At 43.1% G+C, this 26,892-nt stretch overlaps 1 protein-coding gene across 5 annotated transcripts in view; it reads left to right on the forward strand.

Moving 5' to 3' along the window:
- LOC144753804 (uncharacterized) overlaps positions 1–26,892 on the forward strand; it is a 2,685,544-nt gene that overhangs the window by 2,120,438 nt on the left and 538,214 nt on the right. For 4 of the 5 annotated variants that reach the window (XM_078641375.1, XM_078641377.1, XM_078641379.1 and 1 more), the window contains one exon: positions 20,798–20,931. The exons of the other annotated variant lie outside the window; for it this stretch is intronic. In XM_078641375.1, the coding sequence (XP_078497501.1) occupies positions 20,798–20,859 (62 nt within the window). In that variant the 3' untranslated portion in view covers positions 20,860–20,931. Of the gene's footprint in view, positions 1–20,797; positions 20,932–26,892 lie in introns of those variants that run through there. 5 annotated transcript variants of the gene reach the window in all.

A 26,892-nucleotide genomic window follows, 5' to 3' on the forward strand; every position in this document is an offset into this window, starting at 1 on the left:
ATATTACCTACTGGCGGTCGCCAGTAGGTATATATAGTTAGGATTTTTTTCCTATGGGATTTTTGAAAATTCTATGTTGAATAACTTTGGCGTTTGAGGACGGAATTGGCTGAAATTTTCTGGAAAATGGAACATTTTGTTCCTGAGCAGCCCCTGAAAATTTGGGGGGGTTTCGTCAAGCGGGGGCCGAGAAAAAAGGGGGGTCCCAAAACGTGTTTTTAACATTGAGTTTTCCATAGGGCGGTTGGACTCACTTTTAGCTCGAACGGCTGAATGGATTTCCACGAAACTTGGCAAAATTGTAGGGACTGGTAGCCCGATGTGCCTTTGCTATGTCTCAAGATATATGCTCCAGTGGTTTTTACGAAAATTAACTTTGAAAAATATATATTGGGCTACATTGGGCTATATATATGTTGGAGCCCAAATGTAGCCCAATGTAGCCCAATGAAGCCCAATGAAGCCCAATGTAGCCCAAAGATGGCCGCTAGAGACAAAAAAAAACAAATGTAGCCCAAATATCAGCCAGATGTAGCCCAACTATAGCCCAGTGACAGAATGTCCCAGAGTGTTTTAAAGAACAACTAGAACGCTAACAGTCTTACTTATGACAAAAGTATGGCACACCTGAAGTCATCTTGATTGGAATAAAGTGGTAACACTTAATACATTTAATTTGAAAAGGAACAAAATAAGGGGTTTCATTTTGCCATAGAAATGTTATATATATATATATATTTGGATATTTGGATATTTGGATAGGTATTTATAGAGCGCAAACGTTCGCTCCGGAGGGAGCATCATGGCGCTAATAAACCAATGACCAAATCACAAAGAAGGTAGTGGGGAGTTAAATGGCTGCTTTGGTCCAGTCATCCGAGAGATTAAAAATCCACGTTTTGAGTTGTTTCCTAAACGGCATTTCAAGCGTCTGAAGTCTGAGATGCCTTGGCATGCTGTTCCAGGCTCTAATAGCCAGAGAACTAAGTGTTTTTCCGCCTTTAGACTTCAGATTGAATTTGAAGGGGGCCATGAGATTTTCTTGCGAGGATCTGAGAGAGCGGCCCGGTGTGTAGTGGGGAAAGCGGCTTGACAAATATGCTGGACCGGATTTGTTGAAGGCTCGGAAAGCTACAATGAGAATTTTAAAGAGTATTCTTTTATGCAGGGGTAGCCAGTGTAAGGATTTAAGAGCAGAGGAGATTGAGAATTTGCGTGGGAGTTTAAGGACAAGGCGCGCAGCAGTGTGTAAGACACTTTGAAGTTTCAATCGGGTGGACTTTTTAGTCCCTGCCAGGAGGCCGTTACAGTAGTCCACTCGCGAGAGTATGAGGGCTACCGCGATGGTCTTTCTGGAGTCGAGCGGGAGGAAGTCAAAGAACTTTCTCAGGGACTTTATGATGCCGAAGCATTTACCTGCTACGGTCGTGGCGTGGGTGTCGAAAGAGAGATCGGAATCAAAAATAACTCCGAGGTTTCTGGCTGATGAAACTGTCTGAGGTGGCGCAGCGGAATTATCAGGCCACCACAGGGCGGGACAAAAAGAAGCGTTCTTACCAATGGGCAGGATCTCGGTTTTATTCGAGTTGCAGCGGAGATGGTTAGCGTCCATCCATTGAAAGACCGCTGTGAGACAGTGCTTAAGGTTGAGTTCGGCCCTGTTTGAATTGTCATCGATAGGGATGACAAGCTGGGTATCGTCGGCATAAGACGTAACGGTTATGCCGAACGATTCTATGAGGGTAAGCAGGGGGATGAGATATATATTAAAAAGGAGGGGACTTAGAATGGAGCCCTGAGGAACTCCACAAGAGACCATTTTTACTTTTGAATGAAAGGGACCCAGTGTGACAGTTTGAGCCCTGTCGCAGAGGAAGGAACAAATCCAGGCTAGGGCCGAGTTTGTAACGCCGATGTCCTTGAGTCTGTTAAGCAGAATGGAGTGGGAAATGGTATCGAATGCTGCCGTGAGGTCGAGAAGGATCAGGATGGCCTTCTTCCTTTGATCTTGGAGGATTTTGATGGTATCGGTCAGCTCGATCAGGGCGGTTTCGGTGGAATGTTTAGACCGGAAACCGGATTGTTGAGGGTGAAGGAGGTTGTGAGTGTCAAGAAAGGACTTGAGCTCCTTGTGGACTAATTGTTCAGTTATTTTGCCTAGTGCAGGTAGTAAGGTGATGGGACGGAGGTTAGTTAGGTCAGAGGGGGGTTTGTTTGCCTTCTTCATGTATAATATATATATATATATATATATATATTATATATATATATATATATATATATATATATATATATATATATATATATCACTGAAAAAACCATAGGTTATAGACCATATATAGTTAGGAATTAGCATTTACAAAACCTTGAAAATTCACTGAAAAAACCATAGGTTATAAACCATATATAGTTAGGAATTAGCATTTAAAAAACCTTACTTTACTCACACAAAACCATTAAAATTCCATATATAGTTAGTTGTACTAACTATATATCGCGCACCCGCAATCCACTGCTGATCATGTCACATATTACATCATTCATGACATGGTCAGTGACATCACTGATGACATCACTGATGACATCTCAAATGACATCACTGATGACATCACTGATGACATCTCAAATGACATCACTGATGACATCACTGATGACAACATCCAGTGACTGTATGTTTCTGTAAAGTTAAAATATGTCTTACATATTGAAGAATGAGTGGATGTAGAAGTGTCTGAACAAAGGATTTAGTAGGTGCATGACTGACTGTATGAGTGAGTGATTAAATGTGTCTCACTGAGTGCATGGGTTAGTGACTAAACTGTCTTAATTTGTGCATCATTATGTCTGTTGTTCTGTAAACTGCTGCATGTGTTGATCAGTAGCTATATGATTAACTATATGGGTTATTGATTGGTTGCCCAAGTATTTGTATGGGAGACTGAGAGTGTGTATGGGTGGCTGGGAGGTGTATGACTCTCTGCATAGATGTATGGGTTCAAAAGTGCATGTGGAAACAGCTGTATGGGCGGTTGACTGTGTGCATGACTGTATTGGTGAGTGAATAGATATCTCAGTGCTACATGTCAAAGTAAGTACATATGTAAAATACAGTACATGTGAGAGTTGACATATATAAATAACTGTGCATAAGAGCCAGTGAATGTGTGAGTGGCTGTATGGATCATTGTGAACTTGTATCCAGGATTGTATAAGTGAGTAAATATGTTTTAGTATATGTTTGAATAAGTAAGGTGTGTTTAACTGTATAGTTAAGGAAATGGAGGTGTGATTGATTGTTTGCATGACTGACTAGGTGTGTGTGTAACTTCATGGATGAGTGACAATCTGTGAGTCTGTGTTTACACTGAGTGTATCTAAGGTTATATTAGAGTCTGAAGAGGTTCATCGTATTATCACATGAATGATGTCATCAGTGGTGTGATCAGTAATGTCAAATGAGATGTCATCAGTGATGTCATCAGTGATGTCATTTGAGATGGCATCTGTGATGTCATCAGTGATGTCATTTGAGATGTCATCAGTGATGTCATCAGTGATGTCACTGACCATGTCATGAATGATGTAATATGTGACATGATCAGCAGTGGATTGCGGGTGCGCGATATATAGTTAGTACAACTAACTATATATGGAATTTCAATGGTTTTGTGTGAGTAAAGTAAGGTTTTTTAAATGCTAATTCCTAACTATATATGGTTTATAACCTATGGTTTTTTCAGTGAATATATATATATATATATATATATATATATATATATATATATATATATATATATATATATTCACTGAAAAAACCATAGGTTATAGACCATATATAGTTAGGAATTTGCATTTACAAAACCTTGAAAATTCACTGAAAAAACCATAGGTTAGAGACCATATATAGTTAGCTGGACATTTTATTGACATAAAACCAATGAAATTCCATATATAGTTAGTTGCACTAACTATATATTGCGCACCCGCAATCCACTGCTGATGATGTCACATATTACATCATTCATGACATGGTCAGTGACATCACTGATGACATCTCAAATGACATAACTGATGACATCACTGATGACATCTCAAATGACATCACTGATGACATCATCTAGTGTCTGTGTGTTTTTGTAAAGTTTAAATATGTTTTACATATTGAAGAATGAGTAGATGTATGAAAGACTGAGTGTGTGTGTGGCTGGCTGGGAGGTGTGTGACTCTGTGCATATCAATGTGTACTTGTATCAGTGATTGTATAAGAGAGTAAGTATGTGTTAGTATATGTGTGAAAAAGTATGGTGTTCTGTGTTTAACTGTATAGATGAGGAAATCGAAGTGTGATTGATTCTTCACAGGACTGACTAGGTGTATGAGTGCATATGATAGTGTTGTAATAATGAGTGACTGTATGTATGAGTGATTGTATGGGTGAATGAGTGAATGTGTGTGTAGACGTAGGAATCAGTGAGTGTGTATGTAGTAACTGGTATTGGTGTGTCATGATGTCATCAGTGATGTCATTTGAGATGTCATCAGTGATGTCATTTGAGATGTCATCAGTGATGTCATCAGTGATGTCACTGAAGTATGGTGTTCTGTGTTTAACTGTATAGATGAGGAAATGGAAGTATGATTGATTCTTTACAGGACTGACTAGGTGTGTGAGTAACTCCATGGATGAGTGGCAGTGTGTGAGTGTCTGCATAGGTGTATGAGTGCATATGATAGTGTTGTAATAATGAGTGACTGTATGTATGAGTGATTGTATGGGTGAATGAGTGAATGTGTGTGTAGACGTAGGAATCAGTGAGTGCGTATGTAGTAACTGGTATTGGTGTGTTATGATGTCATCAGTGATGTCATTTGAGATGTCATTTGAGATGTCATCAGTGATGTCATCAGTGATGTCACTGACCATGTCATGAATGATGTAATATGTGACATCATCAGCAGTGGATTGCGGGTGCGCAATATATAGTTAGTGCAACTAACTATATATGGAATTTCATTGGTTTTATGTCAATAAAATGTCCAGCTAACTATATATGGTCTCTAACCTATGGTTTTTTCAGTGAATTTTCAAGGTTTTGTAAATGCAAATTCCTAACTATATATGGTCTATAACCTATGGTTTTTTCAGTGAATTTTATTGGTGTTTTAAAAGCTAATATCTATAGCTGTAAAATATATTCTTTATTAAGTGACGTATCACGTAGCCACGTGAGACGCCTCATGACGCGTCGCATAACGGTGACGTATCGGCTCTGCAGCGCAAACAAAACCCGTAACGTAAGCGTGCCGGAGCACGCTTACAGATATATATATTTTTTTAACCTTAATTAGACAAAATCCACACGTGCACATATCTTGAGGCCTTGCAAAGGCACATCAAACAAACAGTCCCTACAATTTTGCCAAGTTTGCTGGAAATCTATTCCCTTCATTTTTTTTTTTACTGTTTCTCTTGGTTTTCCCCTTGTTACGCTTACCGGGACGCTACCCGGTACGCGAACCGGACGCTCCAAAAACACAAGATGGCGGACTCCCGTTACGCTGCCGGTTAGCTGCCCGGTTCGCGTACCGGGAAGCGCCTCTACCGCGAAAAATCGCGGGGGACTTTAATATCCCCCTCATCAATCCTAGGGGGTCAGGAGGGGTCTACCTTGCCCCCTTTCCTTCATTTCCCCCTTCGTTTTTCACCACATCTTGTCTCTCGATCCTACCGAGAGACAAGATGGCGGCCGCTCCGGACTGTTTAGAATGTTGACAGACACCGGAGAGCCAATCAGCTTCGCTTCGCGAAGTTCCGTTACGCGTCAGGTACGCGAACCGGGGCGCTAACCGGAGCGCTGTCACAGATATATATTTTTTTTTAAACGTTAATTTCTCAAAATCCACTGGAGCACATATATTGAGACATAGCAAAGGCACGTCGGGCAAACCATATCTACAATTTTGCCAAGTTTTATGTAAATATATTCAGCCGTTCGAGCTAAAAGTGAGTCCAACCGCCCTATGGAAAAATGAATGTGAAAAACGCGTTTTGGGACCCCCCTTTTTTCTCGGCCCCCCCTTAACGAAACCCCTCCACATTTTCAGGGGCTGCTCAGAAACAAAATGTGCCATTTTCCTGAATATTTCAGCCAATTCCGTCCACAAACGCCAAAGTTATTAGACATAGAATTTTCAGAAATCCCATAGAGAAAAAATCCTAACTATATATACCCACTGGCTATCGCCAGTAGGTAATATACATATATAAACATATATAATCTGCATATCTATATAAATATAAATGCATGCATACATATACATATATGCATACATATGCATGTTATTTACATGAAAGTTTTAAAAACACTAATAAAAGCAAAGCTAAAAAGCCACCTCATTACAAACAGAATGGCTTTAACTTAAACGAGGGCGAGATCTATTGCATTTTCAATGCTTGTTTACTTTGGTTCTATCAAGAAGGCATTCAGATGTGTCACACATTTGCCATAAATTCTGAATGTTAGCACTCTAGTTGCTCATTAGATCACTGTAGTAAAGCTAGTGCTCACCAGGGAAGTCTGCTGCTAATTATGGTTTGCAGCCATTTTCCCGCATTTTTTATCCCGCAGACTTTCAGTCCGCATACCATTATCCCGCAAGGTCATTGACCTCGCATACCATTATCCCGCATTTTTTCAAAACGCATGTGCATTTATCGCGCATGCCTTTACAAAGAATTACGTTTTAAAGGCATGTATGGTAAATGCATTTGCGTTGTGAAAACCACGATGACGAGAGAGGTAAGTGGGTTTGTGTTAATTTTTTCGTGGGTTAGTGATTGTGTAGTGTAGTGTTGTGTAGTGTAGTGTTGTGTTAGTGTAGTGTAGAGTTGTGGTGGTTGTTTAGTGTAGGGTCATGCTGGGGGTAGTGTTTTAGGGTTTAGGGTTGTGTTGTAGTGTTTGCGTAGTGTAGGGTCATGCTGGGGCTAGTGTTTTAGGGTTTAGGGTAGTGTTGTAGTGTTTGCGAAGTGTAGGGTCATGCTGGGGGTAGTGTTTTAGGGTGTAGGGTAGTGTTGTAGTGTTTGCGTAGTGTAGGGTCATGCTGGGGGTAGTGTTTTAGGGTTTTGGGTAGTGTTGTAGTGTTTGCGTAGTGTAGGGTCATGCTGGGGGTAGTGTTTTAGGGTTTAGGGTAGTGTTGTAGTGTTTGCGTAGTGTAGGGTCATGCTGGGGGGTAGTGTTTTAGGGTTTAGGGTAGTGTTGTAGTGTTTGCGTAGTGTAGGGTCATGCTGGGTGTAGTGTTTTAGGGTTTAGGGTAGTGTTGTAGTGTTTGCGTAGTGTAGGGTCATGCTGGGGGTAGTGTTTTAGGGTTTAGGGTAGTGTTGTAGTGTTTGCGTAGTGTAGGGTCATGCTGGGGTGTAGTGTTTTAGGGTTTAGGGTAGTGTTGTAGTGTTTGCGTAGTGTAGGGTCATGCTGGGGGTAGTGTTTTAGGGTTTAGGGTAGTGTTGTAGTGTTTGCGTAGTGTAGGGTCATGCTGGGGGTAGTGTTTTAGGGTTTAGGGTAGTGTTGTAGTGTTTGCGTAGTGTAGGGTCATGCTGGGGGTTGTGTTTTAGGGTTTAGGGTAGTGTTGTAGTGTTTGCGTAGTGTAGGGTCATGCTGGGGGTAGTGTTTTAGGGTTTAGGGTAGTGTTGTAGTGTTTGCGTAGTGTAGGGTCATGCTTGGGGTAGTGTTTTAGGGTTTAGGGTAGTTTTGTAGTGTTTGCGTAGTGTAGGGTCATGCTGGGGTGTAGTGTTTTAGGGTTTTGGGTAGTGTTGTAGTGTTTGCGTAGTGTAGGGTCATGCTGGGGGTAGTGTTTTAGGGTTTAGGGTAGTGTTGTAGTGTTTGCGTAGTGTAGGGTCATGCTGGGGGTAGTGTTTTAGGGTTTAGGGTAGTGTTGTAGTGTTTGCGTAGTGTAGGGTCATGCTGGGGGTAGTGTTTTAGGGTTTAGGGTAGTGTTGTAGTGTTTGCGTAGTGTAGGGTCATGCTGGGGTGTAGTGTTTTAGGGTTTTGGGTAGTGTTGTAGTGTTTGCGTAGTGTAGGGTCATGCTGGGGGTAGTGTTTTAGGGTTTAGGGTAGTGTTGTAATGTTTGCGTAGTGTAGGGTCATGCTGGGGGTAGTGTTTTAGGGTTTAGGGTAGTGTTGTAGTGTTTGCGTAGTGTAGGGTCATGCTGGGGTGTAGTGTTTTAGGGTTTTGGGTAGTGTTGTAGTGTTTGCGTAGTGTAGGGTCATGCTGGGGGTAGTGTTTTAGGGTTTAGGGTAGTGTTGTAGTGTTTGCGTAGTGTAGGGTCATGCTGGGGGTAGTGTTTTAGGGTTTAGGGTAGTGTTGTAGTGTTTGTGTAGTGTAGGGTCATGCTGGGGGTAGTGTTTTAGGGTTTAGGGTAGTGTTGTAGTGTTTGCGTAGTGTAGGGTCATGCTGGGGTGTAGTGTTTTAGGGTTTTGCATAGTGTTGTAGTGTTTGCGTAGTGTAGGGTCATACTGGGGGTAGTGTTTTAGGGTTTAGGGTAGTGTTGTAGTGTTTGCGTAGTGTAGGGTCATGCTGGGGTGTAGTGTTTTAGGGTTTAGGGTTGTGTTGTAGTGTTTGTGTAGTGTAGGGTCATGCTGGGGGTAGTGTTTTAGGGTTTAGGGTAGTGTTGTAGTGTTTGTGTAGTGTAGGGTCATGCTGGGGTAGTGTTTTAGGGTTTAGGGTTGTGTTGTAGTGTTTGTGTAGTGTAGGGTCATGCTGGGGGTAGTGTTTTAGGGTTTAGGGTAGTGTTGTAGTGTTTGCGTAGTGTAGGGTAATGCTGGGGTGTAGTGTTTTAGGGTTTTGGGTAGTGTTGTAGTGTTTGCGTAGTGTAGGGTCATGCTGGGGGTAGTGTTTTAGGGTTTAGGGTAGTGTTGTAGTGTTTGTGTAGTGTAGGGTCATGCTGGGGGTAGTGTTTTAGGGTTTAGGGTAGTGTTGTACTGTTTGTGTAGTGTAGGCTCATGCTGGGGGTAGTGTTTTAGGGTTTAGGGTAGTTTAGTTGTTTAGTGTATGCTAAAGGCATATTCGTTTTAAAAGTTTTCGTTATTTTAATTTGCGGCCTAATAGTACATGCAGGATTTTTTTTGCGGACTGATGGTATGCGGGATTTCGTCATATATTCGCTAATCATACTTTCTATGGCAAAATGAACCCCCTCATTTTGTTCCTTTTTAAATTAAATGTTTTAAGAGTTACCACTTTATTCCAATCAAGACGGCTTCAGGTGTGCCATACCTTTGTAATAAGTAGGACTGTTAGCACTCTAGTTGTTCTTTAGAACACTCTGGGACATTCTGTCATTGGGCTATAGTTGGGCTACATCTGGCTGATATTTGGGCTACATTTGTTTTTTTTTTGTCTCTGGTGGCCATCTTTGGGCTACATTGGGCTACATTGGGCTACATTTGGGCTCCAACATATATATAGCCCAATGTAGCCCAATATATATTTTTCAAAATTAATTTTCGTAAAAACCACTGGAGCCTATATCTTGAGACATAGCAAAGGCACATCGGGCTACCAGTCCCTACAATTTTGCCAAGTTTGGTGTAAATCCATTCAGCCGTTCGGGCTGAAAGTGAGGCCAACCGCCCTATGGAAAATTGCATGGGAAAAACACGTTTTGGGACCCCCCTTTTTTCTCGGCCCCCCCTTGACGAAACCCCCCCAAATTTTCAGGGGCTGCTCAGAAACAAAATGTTCCATTTTCCTGAAAATTTCAGCCAATTCTGTCCTCAAACGCCAAAGTTATTCGACATAGAATTCTCAAAAATCCCATAGGAAAAAAATCCTAACTATATATACCTACTGGCTATCGCCAGTAGGTAATATATATATGTGGTAGCTGGAATGTTTATGATGTAGCTGTGACGCGGTAGAACAACATCACAGCAAAGGTTCCTCGAATGGTGAGTATTTTCTTTACTGCTGAAGTTTATAGACGTTTATTGCATTCCTCAATAAACTACATTTAAAAAAAACTGAACTTGGAATTTGTTGGAAACCGGCTATTTCGGGTAGGCTAAGGCTGATGCCAAAGCCAGGCCGAAACCACCATTCCAGTCAGGGCAAGGAAGTCACACGCCAAGATAACCCCTGCTCGCCCTCTAGGTAGCATGGCGCGGGCAGTCTAGGCTAAACTCGGAGGCGATGTGTAAAGCATTTGCGTCAGCGCACGACAGCAACAACATTCTAGGCACACCACAAAAGAGACTCCACACAAGGTTATATTAAAATAACTTTTGTATTGTCAAAACATATCAGATAGAAATCACCCATATACATTGTGCCAACTGGCACGGCCATATTCACAAGGGATTATTTACAAGACAGGGCCACATGGGCCACTGTCTGAATCAACACTTTGCAGATATAGAAATACTTGTCAGAAATTAGAATAAAAGTATATAAACTTCACTGTAACACAAAGTAACAGTTATAGGTCACATCCAGTCACTACTGGGAACAGGTAAGTACCTCCTACGCAACCCTAAACCCCTTAGGAGACTGTCACGCAGGGGACCAGGACCTCACTAGGACCACCTGTACTAAAAAGAACAACCACCTAAGTATCACACAGCATTTAGGGGTCTAAGAAAGAACACAGTACCCATGATGTATGAAACACATTCAGAGGAGTAGTAAAGGTAAACCACCTAAGTATCACACAGCATTTAGGGGTCTAAGAGAGAACACATTACCCATGATGCATAGATATACATTCAGAGGAGTAGTAAAGAGAAACACATAATGTATAAACCTACACATTCAGCGGTGTTAAGAATAAAGCACATGATGCAATAAAATTACATTCAGAGGTACCAGAATAATACAGTAGCGCAATAGTCACATGATGTCTAAAAACATTCAGAGGTGCAGGAATAAGACATGATGCAAGAAATCACATTCAGAGGTGCAAGAACCATACAATTGCGCAAAACCTACATAAGCCACCACCTGTGGCAGTCCCTAGGCCAACTGGCCTTGTTGGGGCTAGAACGCCCTGAGTCTCAATGTCAGGGGCCTAAACGATGCAGGGGCCCACTACTTGCTGGGCCCCTGGGAACACTCACAAGGGCCTAAACGTTGCAGCTGGCACTAAGTGCTGCGCAGCTGGGTAGGCCGGGCACCTCTGTGCCAATTCTATCCCTCTCAGGGACTCCTTCTCCATCTTGCGCCTAAACGGTGCAGCTGCCCACTAATTGCTGGGCCGCTGGAGAATCATCAAAACTGCGCCAGGGCCCTCACTGGCCCTCAGGCGCAAACTGCGCCACGCTGGAGCCTCACAGGCTCTACACACATCTACGTCCACGTTGGAGCAACACAGGCTCTGGCATTACTCGTGCCCAACGTTGGAGCCACACAGGCTCTGGGCATCACATGCCCCACATGTAGCCACACAGGCTCTGCACCCACGGCGGGCGACCCACTGCCATTCGGGGCCGCCCTTTCTCAGTGCCTCGAAGCGGCACCAACATGCAGCAGTGCGGGCCCTGAAGAACCCCTCGCGGGCCCTGTAATCACGGTGGGGCGACCCACTGCCATTCGGGGCCGCCCTTCTCCTCAGTGCCTCGGCCGGCACCACACGGAGCTATCTCCCACCCGCAGCCCTTCACTCACCGGGGCTTCTGTGCGGCGGGGGCGGGCTTCGGCGGCATCTGCGGAGCTCCTGCTCCACGCAGACTCTCCTCGCTTTGCCCGGTCCCCCGTCTCGGGACCGGGACCCAGCGTGGAGCCAGCAAGGCTCCCGGCAGCAGTCCCTTCTCGCGGGGGTGAAGGCGGGGCTCTCCCGACCACATGGGAGCCTCGCTACTCCCGCGCCGGACTTCTCCCTCTCCGCAGGGCTCCCTCGGCACACGGGGGCCCTGCCAACCGGCCCCGTCTTCCGCACCTTCTCCTTTCTCGGGGCCGCCTCGACCAGCCAATCCCGTCGCGGCCCCGATGACGAGTCTCCTCTCCTCCTCCAATCACGGCCCGACAGGGGCCATGACGCTGCGCTGCACGGGCCTATCCCGTCGCGGCGTTGGTGAGGGGGCTCGGCTCTCTCAGCCAATGAGAGCGCGGCGCCTTCGGTTCTGCAGGCGCTTCCAAGCCCGGGCGGCGGCGGTGACTGGGAGGCAAATGCCGGGGGGCACCGGCCAAAGCCCACCAAGCGCCCCCCAGCGCTAGGACACAATAAAGCGCTCCTAAGCGCTATGGCCAAGGATAAAGCGCTCCTACGTGCTAGGGGGAAATCAAGCGCTCCAAAGCGCTAGAAAACAGGCAGAGCGCTCAGGGGGAAGCTCAGCGCCTCCGAGGCGCTAGAAACACAGTTCCAGCGCTCTCCCCATGAAAATGCAGCTCCTCCATGCTGCAACGGTCCCAGAGCTTCCCAGGGGTAAAGCCAAGTCCCCCCCTCAGCCCAGGCAGGGCAGAGGGGTCCCCCAGGAGTCCAGGCATCCAGGGGCTGGGCAGCACCCACCCCTGCTAGATTCAAGTCCAGAGAACAAGAACAAGACAAGAACATTTTGGAAGGGGCAGAGCCCCTTCTTATCCACAGAAAAAGCTTTGAAGTCTTTAGAAGTCTTTGTGTAGGCGAGCCCTAAGCTCTGGGAGTATCTGGTTTCCCTCTCCTGTCAGCCTCAGGTCAGAGGTGACAGGGGGCCATCGGGAGGGAGAGTCATCCAGGGTGGGCCGACAGACGCAGCCTGGCACCACCAGAGCTCTTTCCACTCCCCCCTAACAGCAGATGGGGCCTTTCATCTACGGCTTGACTCAGACCCCCCTCCTCCAGACAGTCCATCTACCAACAGGCCCAGGCATGCCTGGGCCAGGCCCATCAGCCAATCCCGTGCTAGCAGACTCACTACACAATTATGCCAACTTCTAAAAGTGGCGCTTCTGGACTAAATACAGCCATGCCGCATACACCATTCTGCAGCATTCATTCTCACGAGTTCATACATATCAAACTCGCCCCTGCACTCCCCACGCATCAGGAAGCTACCATGGGCATACATATTTCCCATTCATGCCTATGGGAGGGCAGGGCGCTCACCATCCATACACAGAAAGCACACGCACTTTACACTGTACCACAGTGAAAAAGTGCGCAGAGGCCTAAAATCACCAACCCAGGTTCCAAAAACAGGCTAGGAAAAAGCAAAAAGTCACGGGGTGGACCTGCCCAAAGGACCGGGTCCAACAGAATTTATCCAGGTTACTACAAAATTTGGTGACAAGTAAGTCCTGCGCTGAGGGCAGGAGAGACTTCAACCTTCATCTCTGGAACGCCGCTATTGAATTAATTAGCGCTATTAAGGGATTTTACTTGGTTTCATTCTTCATCATTTTCATCGAACTGTAAGTTATTTGTGCCTGCGCTGCTGTATTATGTTTATTTCCCGTATTTAATTAACTTTTGGGCGAGTACGTTATCCTCACGCTCACTGTGTTTAAATTGTGCACATGTGTGTGTCCTCGCTGCTTCGCAGATGACTTAGCGAGCACCCGAGCTCTGTTACACTCTGTTACAGTCTGTTACTGTGTCCTTGGCAACCCTATGGAAACGTGAGTCGTGTAAAAAAATTCACCCTTATGGATCCTAGATATCAGCGCGATCACTGATAATGCTGCCAGCTCTTCTCACCTCTATTTCTTCTCCACCACGTCGTGAAAGACTCCTCATCTGTCGGGGTAGCTGCAACTGATCCCATATTGAGCCACTTGATTTTTAAGAGCTCGTTTTTCACTGGATGAGACATTTGCTGAATTCTTCCAGGGACTTAAACTTTACTCAAGACTGGCATTTAGTGGATAAAGTGAGTAATAAATCCAGTAGGAAATTCATAAAATAAATTTAAAATGTAGAAGACATCTCACCTCAATTTTTGCTGTCACCATATACTTGGATTTGAACAAATTAAAGGAAATGGAAAAAAGACTTCCTATTGCCTGTCTCTGCATGGAAACAAACAACAGACAAATGAAGCAACTGAGATTTGGGGGCCCATTAGGATGGCGGGCGGATCGCCCCCGCCAGGCTGGCGGTAGTCACCGCCTGCCTGGCGGGGTCAATCCGCCCGCCATCCGTGCTGCAAAGACCCCCCTGCCATATTAAGATGGCTGGGGGGACCCCGGCGGACGGAAAGACCGTCCGCCGCTTTTCCGCCCCGGTCGCCTATCAGACACCGCCAGCCATATTACAATGGGCTGTAAAACAATGCCTTTCAGTGGCGGCAATGCTGCCACGGAAAGGCATGCGGAGTCTCCCTGCGGGGACCTGTTGCAGGCCCCGAGGGACTCCGGGGGTTGGGGGGTGCACATGGAGGGTACAGTACCCTCCTGCATTTCAATGTACAACATGACAGACACCGCGCGCTACCTGTCATGTTGTGCATTGAAAAGTACAACATGTATTTTTAGCATTCTGGCGGCCCGCCACAATGTTAAAAATGCAGAATGCGCCCGCCACTGTGGCGGGCACATCCTAAGTCCCCCCATGGGATCCCCGCCCTTATGGCGGGCGGTCCCGTTGTCCGATAGGATGGCGGGCGGACAAAGTCCACCCGTCATCCTAATGTCCCCCTTGATGTGGTCTACAACTGCGGAAATTATTGATTTATTGTGTTAATTGATTATTATAGTTAATTATTTTAATTCATTATTTTAATTGATTGTTTTAATTAATTATTTTAATACATTTTTTTCATTCATTATTTTGGATTATTATTTCAGCTTGTATTAGATTGTTGGGTTGGTCTGTTATTTTAGCTTATTAATCAAACTTTATTGCAGGTATGTCTGAGCAAAGCATGTCAGCACCTCCTATTTTTTTACTACTTCCAGGAGAACCATCGATTCCTTGGAAGCAGTGGAAGAATTTTTTTTAACTTATTTATTGGCTATTGGAGAGGACAAATATGGTCTTTTGTGGAAACAAGTCATACTTTTGCATCATCTTGGCATAGAAGGAAGAAGAATGTATGATGATTTGCCAGAAATATCGTTAGGCATGGGAAATGGTCAACCAATGAATCTCTATGATATGTCATTACAGATGTCAGAGAAGCATTTTACTCCTAAGGTAAATGTAGTGTTTCAAAGACATACATTTTTCTGCAGATTACAAAACCAGGATGAGGATCTAATGACATATGTAGCTTCTTTGCGTGTTTTAGCAGTCACATGTGAATTCTAAGGTCTATTTGACTCTTTGATAAGGGACCAGATTGTGAGATGTACAAACAATAAACACTGCTGCATGGATGAAAGAAATAGACAAAGGAAAAGGAACAAATGCAAGTGCAGTAGTAACAATGGGAAAGGAATTACCTGCTGACGTGAAGGAAGTCAAAAGAGAAGTTTTCAAGAAGCTAGTCAATAAAAGTAGTGAATATGTGCCATTGAGAGGTGACCTATAATGTGTTATAAATGTGGGTCTCCTGGACATGTAGGTTCTAGTTTTGCATGTGGAGCAAGAAATGCTACCTGTAGATCTTGTGGTAAAAGGGGGCATTTAGCGAAAGCCTGTAGATCAAAAGGTAAAACACAAACTACCAGTGTCAAGGAAGTGGAGGATAAAAGTGAAGATTCTAATTGTAAAGAAGGAAAGTACAGAGAAACTAGAAAAGCCTCATTGTGACATCACTTTAGATAATGGAAGAGTCAAATTGTTGGATGACTCTGGTAGCCTATTTACTTTAATTTCCAAGGAAACTTTCCAAAAGAACCTGGGTGGTCAGATCAAGGATTTGTTACAAGCAGATGTGAAAGCTGTCGGATATGGTGGAACCAAAATGAACATTTTGGGAATGCAATGGATGAATATAATTTTTAATCAGAATGGTGTTCATAGAAGGGTTTACGTGACAGATGAAGGTTCAGATCTTTTGGGATGGCGACATCAGAAGGACTTGAACATTATACTCAAACCTAATGTTGCAGAACCGGTTATGGTTGTTGAACCAGTAACTGAACATATATCGACAAAACATAATGTTCATGGAAAAGTATTCACATGTATTAAAAGGATTTTCTCATTGAATAATCCTCAAGAAAAATGCTAAACCTGATATACATAAGGTTAGAACCATACCTTACGTGATGAAGAAACCACTTCTAAATGAACTAGACAAGTTTACAAGGCCAATGTCAAATAACCTATAGATTCATCAGAATGGTTGTCTCCCATAGTGGTTGTCCCCAAGGATGGTAATAAAATTCCTTTATGCTTATATTTGAGGGATCTTAATAAGAACATATGGGTGGGTAGACAAATGTTAAGCATGATGGGAGGTGGAAGTGTCTTTAGTGTTTTGGATAAGTCTTCAGCATATCATCAAGTAAATTTACACCCAGACTCACGTCCTTTGACTTCTTTCATAACACCATTAGGAGCATTTCGATAGTGCAGAATGCCTTTTGGTTTGGTTTCAGCCTCTGCTATATCTCAACAAATTATGCAAAACATTTTTAAGGGGATGAAAGAGTGTTATGTTTTCAAGATGACATCATGGTTGTGGGAAGATCATTTGAAGAACAAGAAAAATTAATGGTGGAAGTTTTGCATAGAATTGCTAGCCATGGAATAACTATCAAAAAAGAGAAATATCAATTGAGACTGAGGGAAGTCAATTATTTGGGTCATCGAATATCTGTTGAGGGTATCCGAAATAAAGGCAGCATTGTAAAGGCTATAGAGGACGCTCCCTGCCCTATTAACAGTTAAAGTCATTCTTAGGGCTTGCAGAATATTGCTTGTAATTTGTAACGAGTTTTGCAGAGGTGGTAGAACCTATGAGACTTCTTCCTGAGAGAGGTAGTGAGTTTGAATAGAATGCCACATGTGAAAATGCGTTTGCTAGTGTGAAAAGATTTCTCTCCTGAGCTCCATCTCTTGGACATTTTGAGTCCAATACAAAATCCATATTAGTTACAGATGCAAGTAATGTTGGGCTTGGCGCAGTTCTGATGCAAAGGTCGGAGGAAGGTGAGAGAATTAAAGGTTTCACTTCACGTACGTTACAAGGTGCCGGAATATCTTATTCTGCCATAGAAAAAGAGGCCTTAGCTTGTGGTTGGGGAATGGCGCATTTGAGATATTACTTGTGGGGTTTGCCTTTCGTTTTGAAAGCTTATCACAAACCCCTTATTCATATTTTCAAGGGTGGTCAAACTCTAGATGGCAGTGTAACTCCTGGCATTTCAAGGTGGCTTTTCTCTGTTTTGGACTACAACTTTGTGGTAGAGTATGTCCATGGTACTAAGAATGTTATTGCAGATTGTTTGTCTAGGATGCCGGTGGAGGATGATTCATGTATGCAGATAATGGAAGACCAAGTGGTTAATGTTGATGGTGAGTAGTTTGCAATTGGACAAGAAGAATGGAAGGAAGCATTACAGAATGATAAGGAGTATAAGGTATTGATGGAACTCATTCTTGATTGTTGGAAGAATTCTAGTAATTTTTATGAAGTGGTTAAGCAATATTTGATGGTGAGAGATGAGCTTAGTGTGCAAGGCGATAACATTTTAAGGCTAGATCGTATAGTTCCTCCTGGTTTGTTGTTATTGAGACTGTTCAAGATTCCTAATGTGGGACATTTGGGAAGGAGTTTAACAAAGAGGAGCCTGCGGCTGTCTTTTTGGTGGCTGGGAATGGCCAGAGATTTTGAGAATATAGAATATAATTTTGAATGGATAGTTGTGGGAAAAGCTGGCTTTGTGAGAAAGGGTGAGAGTAAATTTTCACAGCCCCATAAAGTCATTCTCGCCATGGGGTAAGTAGCTAAGTCGGACAACAGCAAGAAATGGAGTTTTGGGGATTTGTGTAAAATATTCCTTTCTAGTAGGGTTTAATGCAATTGTTGTGTATTGCATTGAAGAAATGTATCATGCCATTGCTGTATTATTCTTGTTATTGTATATTGCTGTATGAATTTTTATTGCCTTCTATTAAGTTTTTTCTGTGCTAATTAGGTTCTCTGCATGTTAACTCGCTTTCTCTTCCTTTCGGATAATATAGGGGGGGATATGTGTGGTAGCTGGAATGTTTATGATGTAGCTGTGATGCTGTACAACAGCATCACAGCGAAGGTTCCTAAAATTCCTAAAATGGTCAGTATTTTCTTTGCTGCTGAAGGTTGTAGACGTTTATTGTATTCCTCAATAAACTACATTTAAAAAAAAATGGACTTGGAATTTATCCGGATTACTACAATATATATATATATATATATATATTTATTTTGTATATATATTTATATATGGGTATTTCATTTTCCAAATCTGGTTTTCTTTCTGCACTATAATTAATTCAGTATAGGAACAGGTGTATTTTAAACCCTTTGTGAATAAAGAAACCTTTAACTCTTTACAGTTCCTATTCTCATTTTGAATCTCTAGAGGAGATGTGTGAGTTGGGATGGGATAACTTAATATTTGATGAGCATAACAAACACATGCAGCAAAATTTCACAAACGCACACACACACACACACACACACACGCACACACACACACACGCACACACAGACCTAATTTTTAAAATATTGTCGAGAATTGGTATCTTCCCGAAAGCTTGCAATGCACGAGAGGTGATTCGACTGTGAAGTATCTAGTAGACTACAAAACTTCAAATAGTTAAAAGTTGCAGATTGTACTTCTGCTATTTTTTCTTAAAGAAGCAGGTAGACCAATCCTCCAATGCATGTGTTTCCAGGCCTTATATAGGAGTTAGACTGTGAATGGTTGTTCTGTAATTTATCATAAAAGATAAGTGTGTAAAAATAAGTATAATTGATATATTGGCATAGTAATTTCTTAAAGGAGCCTTCTGGAGGCTAAACATCCTCCAATGTGTCTATTTTTTAAATAAACATAACACACGTTTTTTCTGTAGCTCTTTCGATCTTGTAACCACTGATATTTCCTGTGAGGGTTTTTCCAGTTAAATTATTATTAATTAGGTTTGTAGACACCTGTGGGCGTTCTGTTGAGGATTGTTTTATTTATTGTCCATAAACAGCGCATATAAAAATCATGCTTTAGACAGGCATTAAGTACATCGCCTTCAAAACCCTTAACTTGAGTGGTACATACCGGGCTTACTTTTCAAAATTGCGAATGTTGACAAAATAAAAACAGTTCTTACGCATTTCTCTGCTCAGGTAGTGGAATTTTCATTCTGTTTTAAACAGCAGAAGCAGTAAAATTAACGGTGTTGCTGCCGATTGTGGACCCTCAGCCCTATAGATTTTCGTTGATGCTTTCTGCAGTTCAAAAAGAAAGAATGTTAATAATAAATACGTACATGCATACAGTTTAAAACCGCAAGTAAAATGTTTTACTCACCTTCAGACCATTCTGCTTGTTCACAGACACCTCCTAATTCATGAGAGTTACGTATTTCCATAGATGCATAGCCTTCCTCTGGATTTATTCACCGGCTCTGTGTGACAGCAGCATCAGGAACTAGTTCATCCATAAACCCCATATATGTAAACATCAGTGAGCTAGGAACGTGTATAGACTCTTCCACAATTTCCATGTCAGCAGAGTTGTTCCCATATGGGTTTTCATTATCAGAGACATCACTGCATCTGCATCTGCCAACTTTACCAGGCGATAATTAGCTGCTGCACATCACACATGCTCATGTTTGATAATCATTAGCAGGATGACCCTGTGATATTATGACCAGGATCTTTAGATATTGAGTGCTGCGACTCCCCATTTGGCAATGTCGGCGTCAATTGACTGTAATAATTATTAGTAGTATTCACAACACCAGCAGAAAGCATTTTTTGTCATAATAGCTATATCTCTTCATTGTGCGGGCGGAACTCTCTCCTATAGCAAAGCACTGGCTTTGGCTGCAACTGACTCAAGATCTCCTTATATCTCTAACTTTAGCTCAAAAACCTCTCTTTCAATGAGGTCTCTTCGTGCACATTGTATCATGAAGGCAGACTTCCAGTTTAGGAGCCAAGGTTGACTTCAGTGGAACTTCTGGGCCAGAGGTCATGTGTGATTCACTTCCTGGTCACCTGGGTTGGAAGTGACATCACTACCTTGGGTGGGGCTGGTTCAGGGGCTCCAGAATGTCTAGCTCAAGGTCCACTGATTATCTTTTTGGGGGTGGTGGGGGAGTGCTTCCGGGTCAGGAGTCACAGGTGATATGACTTCCTGGTCACATGAGGCGCAAGCGAAATGACTTTAAAGGAGGGAATCTGGAGTGAGCCACCTCTGACATTATGCAAACCAGGAACACTTTTGAGTTTGATGATGTGTATTCCTCTTTACTACTGGTCCTGATTCAAAATAGCCTGTTTTACAACCAAATGCTTTCATTGGCTATGTCCTTTCTGTGTACAAAATATGATTACATAGTGTTGCCTAGCTCAGACTTTGCACAACAAAATGAGTGCACATTTGAAAATCCCAAAGGCCTTTTCAGCATAAAGTAATTTGAAGAGACGGCTCTACTATTCAGTATGGCATTTAAATCTGCACAGGAAGACCCAAATAGGGATGGACTTGCATTATAACTATCATTTACCCTTAATTTACCCTTTTCTGAGATTCTACATTGTACTTTCCTCTGTTAAGTGTAACATAATTTTATATGAGATTCTTAACTGATCAAACAAGGGCTTTAAAAATTGAATTCACAGTTGCTGTAATATTTGGTAAACCTTAACAGTGTATTTGTTTGCAATATTTGGTGTTTACATTGTCTATATGTTTGAGCTGATAACACTGTTTATTTTTCTTTCTTTAGAGGACAAACAAGGTAGCAAGGAAAAGAATATCAAGCAAAATCGTTCATCTATTGCACCTTGAGTATGAAGAACAGTATTCTAAAGTAGTGTTACAACTGACACTGTATTCAATTAGACAATAAAATAAAAATATGATAACGATCATGCCTTTGGTGTGCTTTTTTTGTTATACACATATGTTTGCTTTTAAGAAATCTTAGGGTTAAAAAAATCACATGATTGTGTTGTTGAATTTGAGAGTTGTTCCAAAATATTTGACTATGTATGTGTGTGTGTATATATATATATATATATATATACAGCAGTTCACGACCTTTGAGCAAATTGCGGAGGTTACTACTCTCCCTTTAATCCAGTCCTTGAAATCTGGCTCTCCCGCCGATCCGTGTCCAGCCCGGGTGCTCTCGGAGGTGGCGGAATTAGTCTGTACTGAGATCACGCAGATTGTGAACCTCTCTCTGGCTATGGGCGTGGTTCCTACTGTTTGGAAACAGGCTAAGCTCCTGCCACTCCTGAAGAAACCAGGACTGGACTGGACGGCCCCTGGGAATTATCGACCAATTTCCCTCCTACCGGCACTCACAAAGATCTGTGAGAAGGTGGTATTTCGACAAATAGAGAGCTTTGTTGAAACCTCCAACGCCCTCCACCCGGCCCAATCGGGCTTCAGGGCTGCTTACAGCACCGAGACAGCCCTATTGGAGATGAGCGAGGCTATTCGGGACTGTTTAGACGGAGGTGGCAGAGCGGTCCTAATCCTTTTGGACCTCTCTGCCGCGTTCGATACCGTCCCCCATGAGCTTCTTCTTGGCCGGCTGGCTGAGATAGGCATTGGAGGGGTTGTGTTAGACTGGCTGTCCTCCTTCCTTTCTGACAGGACCCAGCAGGTCTGGCTGCCTCCCCATGCCTCTGAGCCTAAACCTCTGCTTACAGGTGTCCCGCAGGGCTCCACCCTTAGCCCCTTACTGTTCAACGTTTACATTACTCCTCTGGTTTATCTAGCAGAACAGTTCGGGGCTAAGATCATAGGGTATGCAGATGACACCCAATTGTTGTTCACCTGGCCAGATGATAACCTTGATACATCTATAGTTCATCTGTGTTTGTCCTCTGTATTTCGCTGGCTGGCGAAGGCTCAGTTGAAGTGCAATAAGGACAAATCTGAGGTTCTCTTTTATGGCTCCTTTCCCCCCTCGTTCATGAGCACTGTATGGCCTCCTGACATACCAGGCCCGAAAGAGATGGGGAGACCTGCCAAGAATCTGGGCATCTGGTTCGGAGAGGATTTAAGATTCGAGTACCACATTAAAAAACTCTCTGGCACCTGTTTTGCGACCTTAAAAATGCTCCGCAAATTCTTTCCTCTGCTCCCAAGGGAGGCAAAGGAGTCTGTTGCGCGAGCGCTCATACTGGCCAGGTTGGACTACGCAAATGCATTGTTCAGTGGAATCCCCTCTTACCTGGTAAAACGCCTGCAAATTATCCAGAACGCGACAGTCCGTCTTTTATTTAACATTCCTAGATGGAAGAGCGTTCGCGCTGAGATGCGCACACTCCACTGGCTGCCGGTTGCACAGCGCATCCTGTTCAAGTCACTAGTTCTGGCGTTTCGTGCTATCCATAATCAAGGCCCCCAGTATTTGAGAAAAAGATTTATTAGCTATGTCCCTACACGCACCCTTAGATCCTCTACTCTGTTTCAACTATCCCTTCCCCGTTTCAAACGTGCCAGACTTGGTGGTCAGTCGATCGCGGTGGTCGTGGCTCGCGCTTGGAATGCTCTTCCTCTTCATCTGCGCTCCACACCCACTGTAGCTGCATTTAAAAAACATCTGAAAACACACCTGTTTAAAGTGTAACTTAAGAGGCCTTTTTTTATGTTTTGCTGTTTGCCTTTCTCGCTCCCGCGCCAGGATACTCCCCAGTAGCAGAGCGCGCTATAAAATGGTTTATAATAATAATAAAATGGTTTATATATATATATATATATATATTCACTGAAAAAACCATAGGTTAGAGACCATATATAGTTAGCTGGACATTTTATTGACATAAAACCAATGAAATTCCATATATAGTTAGTTGCACTAACTATATATCGCGCACCCGCAATCCACTGCTGATGATGTCACATATTACATCATTCATGACATGGTCAGTGACATCACTGATGACATCACTGATGACATCTCAAATGACATCACTGATGACATCACTGATGACATCTCAAATGACATCACTGATGACATCATCTAGTGTCTGTGTGTTTTTGTAAAGTTTAAATATGTTTTACATATTGAAGAATGAGTGGATGTATGGAAGACTGAGTGTGTGTGTGGCTGGCTGGGAGGTGTGTGGCTCTGTGCATATCAATGTGTACTTGTATCAGTGATTGTATAAGAGAGTAAGTATGTGTTAGTATATGTGTGAAAAAGTATGGTGTTCTGTGTTTAACTGTATAGATGAGGAAATCGAAGTGTGATTGATTCTTCACAGGACTGACTAGGTGTATGAGTGCATATGATAGTGTTGTAATAATGAGTGACTGTATGTATGAGTGATTGTATGGGTGAATGAGTGAATGTGTGTGTAGACGTAGGAATCAGTGAGTGCGTATGTAGTAACTGGTATTGGTGTGTCATGATGTCATCAGTGATGTCATTTGAGATGTCATCAGTGATGTCATTTGAGATGTCATCAGTGATGTCATCAGTGATGTCACTGAAGTATGGTGTTCTGTGTTTAACTGTATAGATGAGGAAATGGAAGTGTGATTGATTCTTTACAGGACTGACTAGGTGTGTGAGTAACTCCATGGATTAGTGGCAGTGTGTGAGTGTCTGCATAGGTGTATGAGTGCATATGATAGTGTTGTAATAATGAGTGACTGTATGTATGAGTGATTGTATGGGTGAATGAGTGAATGTGTGTGTAGACGTAGGAATCAGTGAGTGCGTATGTAGTAACTGGTATTGGTGTGTCATGATGTCATCAGTGATGTCATTTGAGATGTCATCAGTGATGTCATCAGTGATGTCATTTGAGATGTCATCAGTGATGTCATCAGTGATGTCACTGACCATGTCATGAATGATGTAATATGTGACATCATCAGCAGTGGATTGCGGGTGCGCGATATATAGTTAGTGCAACTAACTATATATGGAATTTCATTGATTTTATGTCAATAAAATGTCCAGCTAACTATATATGGTCTCTAACCTATGGTTTTTTCAGTGAATTTTCAAGGTTTTGTAAATGCAAATTCCTAACTATATATGGTCTATAACCTATGGTTTTTTCAGTGAATTTCATTGGTTTTTTAAAAGCTAATATCTATAGCTGTAAAATATATTCTTTATTACGTGACGTATCACGTAGCCACGTGAGACGCCTCATGACGCGTCGCATAACCGTGACGTATCGGCTCTGCAGCGCAAACAAAACCCGTAACGTAAGCGTGCCGGAGCACGCTTACAGATATATATATTTTTTTTAACCTTAATTAGACAAAATCCACACGTGCACATATCTTGAGGCCTTGCAAAGGCACATCAAACAAACAGTCCCTACAATTTTGCCAAGTTTGCTGGAAATCTATTCCCTTCATTTTTTTTTTACTGTTTCTCTTGGTTTTCCCCTTGTTACGCTTACCGGGACGCTACACGGTACGCGAACCGGACGCTCCAAAAACACAAGATGGCGGACTCCCGTTACGCTGCCGGTTAGCTGCCCGGTTCGCGTACCGGGAAGCGCCTCTACCGCGAAAAATCGCGGGGGACTTTAATATCCCCCTCATCAATCCTAGGGGGTCAGGAGGGGTTTACCTTGCCCCCTTTCCTTCATTTCCCCTTCTTTTTTCACCACATCTTGTCTCTCGAACCTACCGAGAGACAAGATGGCGGCCGCTCCGGACTGTTTACAATGTTGACAGCTACGCTGCCGGTTAGCTGCCCGGTTAGCTGCCCGGTGAGCTGCCCGGTTCGCGTACCGGGACGTGCCTCTACGGCGTAAAATCGACTATTATTTTTTGCCGCGCGGGGCACTTTAATATCCCCCTCATCAATCCAAGGGGGTCAGGAGGGGTCTACCTTGCCCCCTTTCCTTCATTTCCCCCTTCGTTTTTCACCACATCTTGTCTCTCGATCCTACCGAGAGACAAGATGGCGGCCACTCCGGACTGTTTAGAATGTTGACAGACACCGGAGAGCCAATCAGCTTCGCTTCGTGAAGTTCCGTTACGTGTCAGGTACGCGAACCGGGGCGCTAACCGGAGCGCTGTCACAGATATATATTTTTTTTTAAACGTTAATTTCTCGAAATCCACTGGAGCACATATATTGAGACATAGCAAAGGCACGTCGGGCAAACCATATCTACAATTTTGCCAAGTTTCATGTAAATCTATTCAGCCGTTCGAGCTAAAAGTCAGTCCAACCGCCCTATGGAAAAATGAATGTGAAAAACGCGTTTTGGGACCCCCCTTTTTTCTCGGCCCCCCCTTGACGAAACCCCCCCAAATTTTCAGGGGCTGCTCAGAAACAAAATGTGCCATTTTCCTGAAAATTTCAGCCAATTCCGTCCACAAACGCCAGAGTTATTAGACATAGAATTTTCAGAAATCCCATAGAGAAAAAATCCTATCTATATATACCCACTGGCTATCGCCAGTAGGTAATATACATATATAAACATATATAATCTGCATATCTATATAAATATAAATGCATGCATACATATACATATATGCATACATATGCATGTTATTTACATGAAAGTTTTAAAAACACTAATAAAAGCAAAGCTAAAAAGCCACCTCATTACAAACAGAATGGCTTTAACTTAAACGAGGGCGAGATCTATTGCATTTTCAATGCTTGTTTACTTTGGTTCTATCAAGAAGGCATTCAGATGTGTCACACATTTGCCATAAATTCTGAATGTTAGCACTCTAGTTGCTCATTAGATCACTGTAGTAAAGCTAGTGCTCACCAGGGAAGTCTGCTGCTAATCATGGTTTGCAGCCATTTTCCCGCATTTTTTATCCCGCAGACTTTCAGTCCGCATACCGTTATCCCGCAAGGTCATTGACCTCGCATACCATTATCCCGCATTTTTTCAAAACGCATGTGCATTTATCGCGCATGCCTTTACAAAGAATTACGTTTTAAAGGCATGTATGGTAAATGCATTTGCGTTGTGAAAACCACGATGACGAGAGAGGTAAGTGGGTTTGTGTTAATTTTTTCGTGGGTTAGTGATTGTGTAGTGTAGTGTTGTGTAGTGTAGTGTTGTGTTAGTGTAGTGTAGAGTTGTGGTGGTTGTTTAGTGTAGGGTCATGCTGGGGGTAGTGTTTTAGGGTTTAGGGTTGTGTTGTAGTGTTTGCGTAGTGTAGGGTCATGCTGGGGCTAGTGTTTTAGGGTTTAGGGTAGTGTTGTAGTGTTTGCGTAGTGTAGGGTCATGCTGGGGGTAGTGTTTTAGGGTTTTGGGTAGTGTTGTAGTGTTTGCGTAGTGTAGGGTCATGCTGGGGGTAGTGTTTTAGGGTTTTGGGTAGTGTTGTAGTGTTTGCGTAGTGTAGGGTCATGCTGGGGGTAGTGTTTTAGGGTTTAGGGTAGTGTTGTAGTGTTTGCGTAGTGTAGGGTCATGCTGGGGGGTAGTGTTTTAGGGTTTAGGGTAGTGTTGTAGTGTTTGCGTAGTGTAGGGTCATGCTGGGTGTAGTGTTTTAGGGTTTAGGGTAGTGTTGTAGTGTTTGCGTAGTGTAGGGTCATGCTGGGGGTAGTGTTTTAGGGTTTAGGGTAGTGTTGTAGTGTTTGCGTAGTGTAGGGTCATGCTGGGGTGTAGTGTTTTAGGGTTTAGGGTAGTGTTGTAGTGTTTGCGTAGTGTAGGGTCATGCTGGGGGTAGTGTTTTAGGGTTTAGGGTAGTGTTGTAGTGTTTGCGTAGTGTAGGATCATGCTGGGGGTTGTGTTTTAGGGTTTAGGGTAGTGTTGTAGTGTTTGCGTAGTGTAGGGTCATGCTGGGGGGTAGTGTTTTAGGGTTTAGGGTAGTGTTGTAGTGTTTGTGTAGTGTAGGGTCATGCTGGGGGTAGTGTTTTAG

Source organism: Lissotriton helveticus, chromosome 5_1 (assembly GCF_964261635.1).
Source record: "Lissotriton helveticus chromosome 5_1, aLisHel1.1, whole genome shotgun sequence".
NCBI lineage: Eukaryota > Metazoa > Chordata > Amphibia > Caudata > Salamandridae > Lissotriton > Lissotriton helveticus.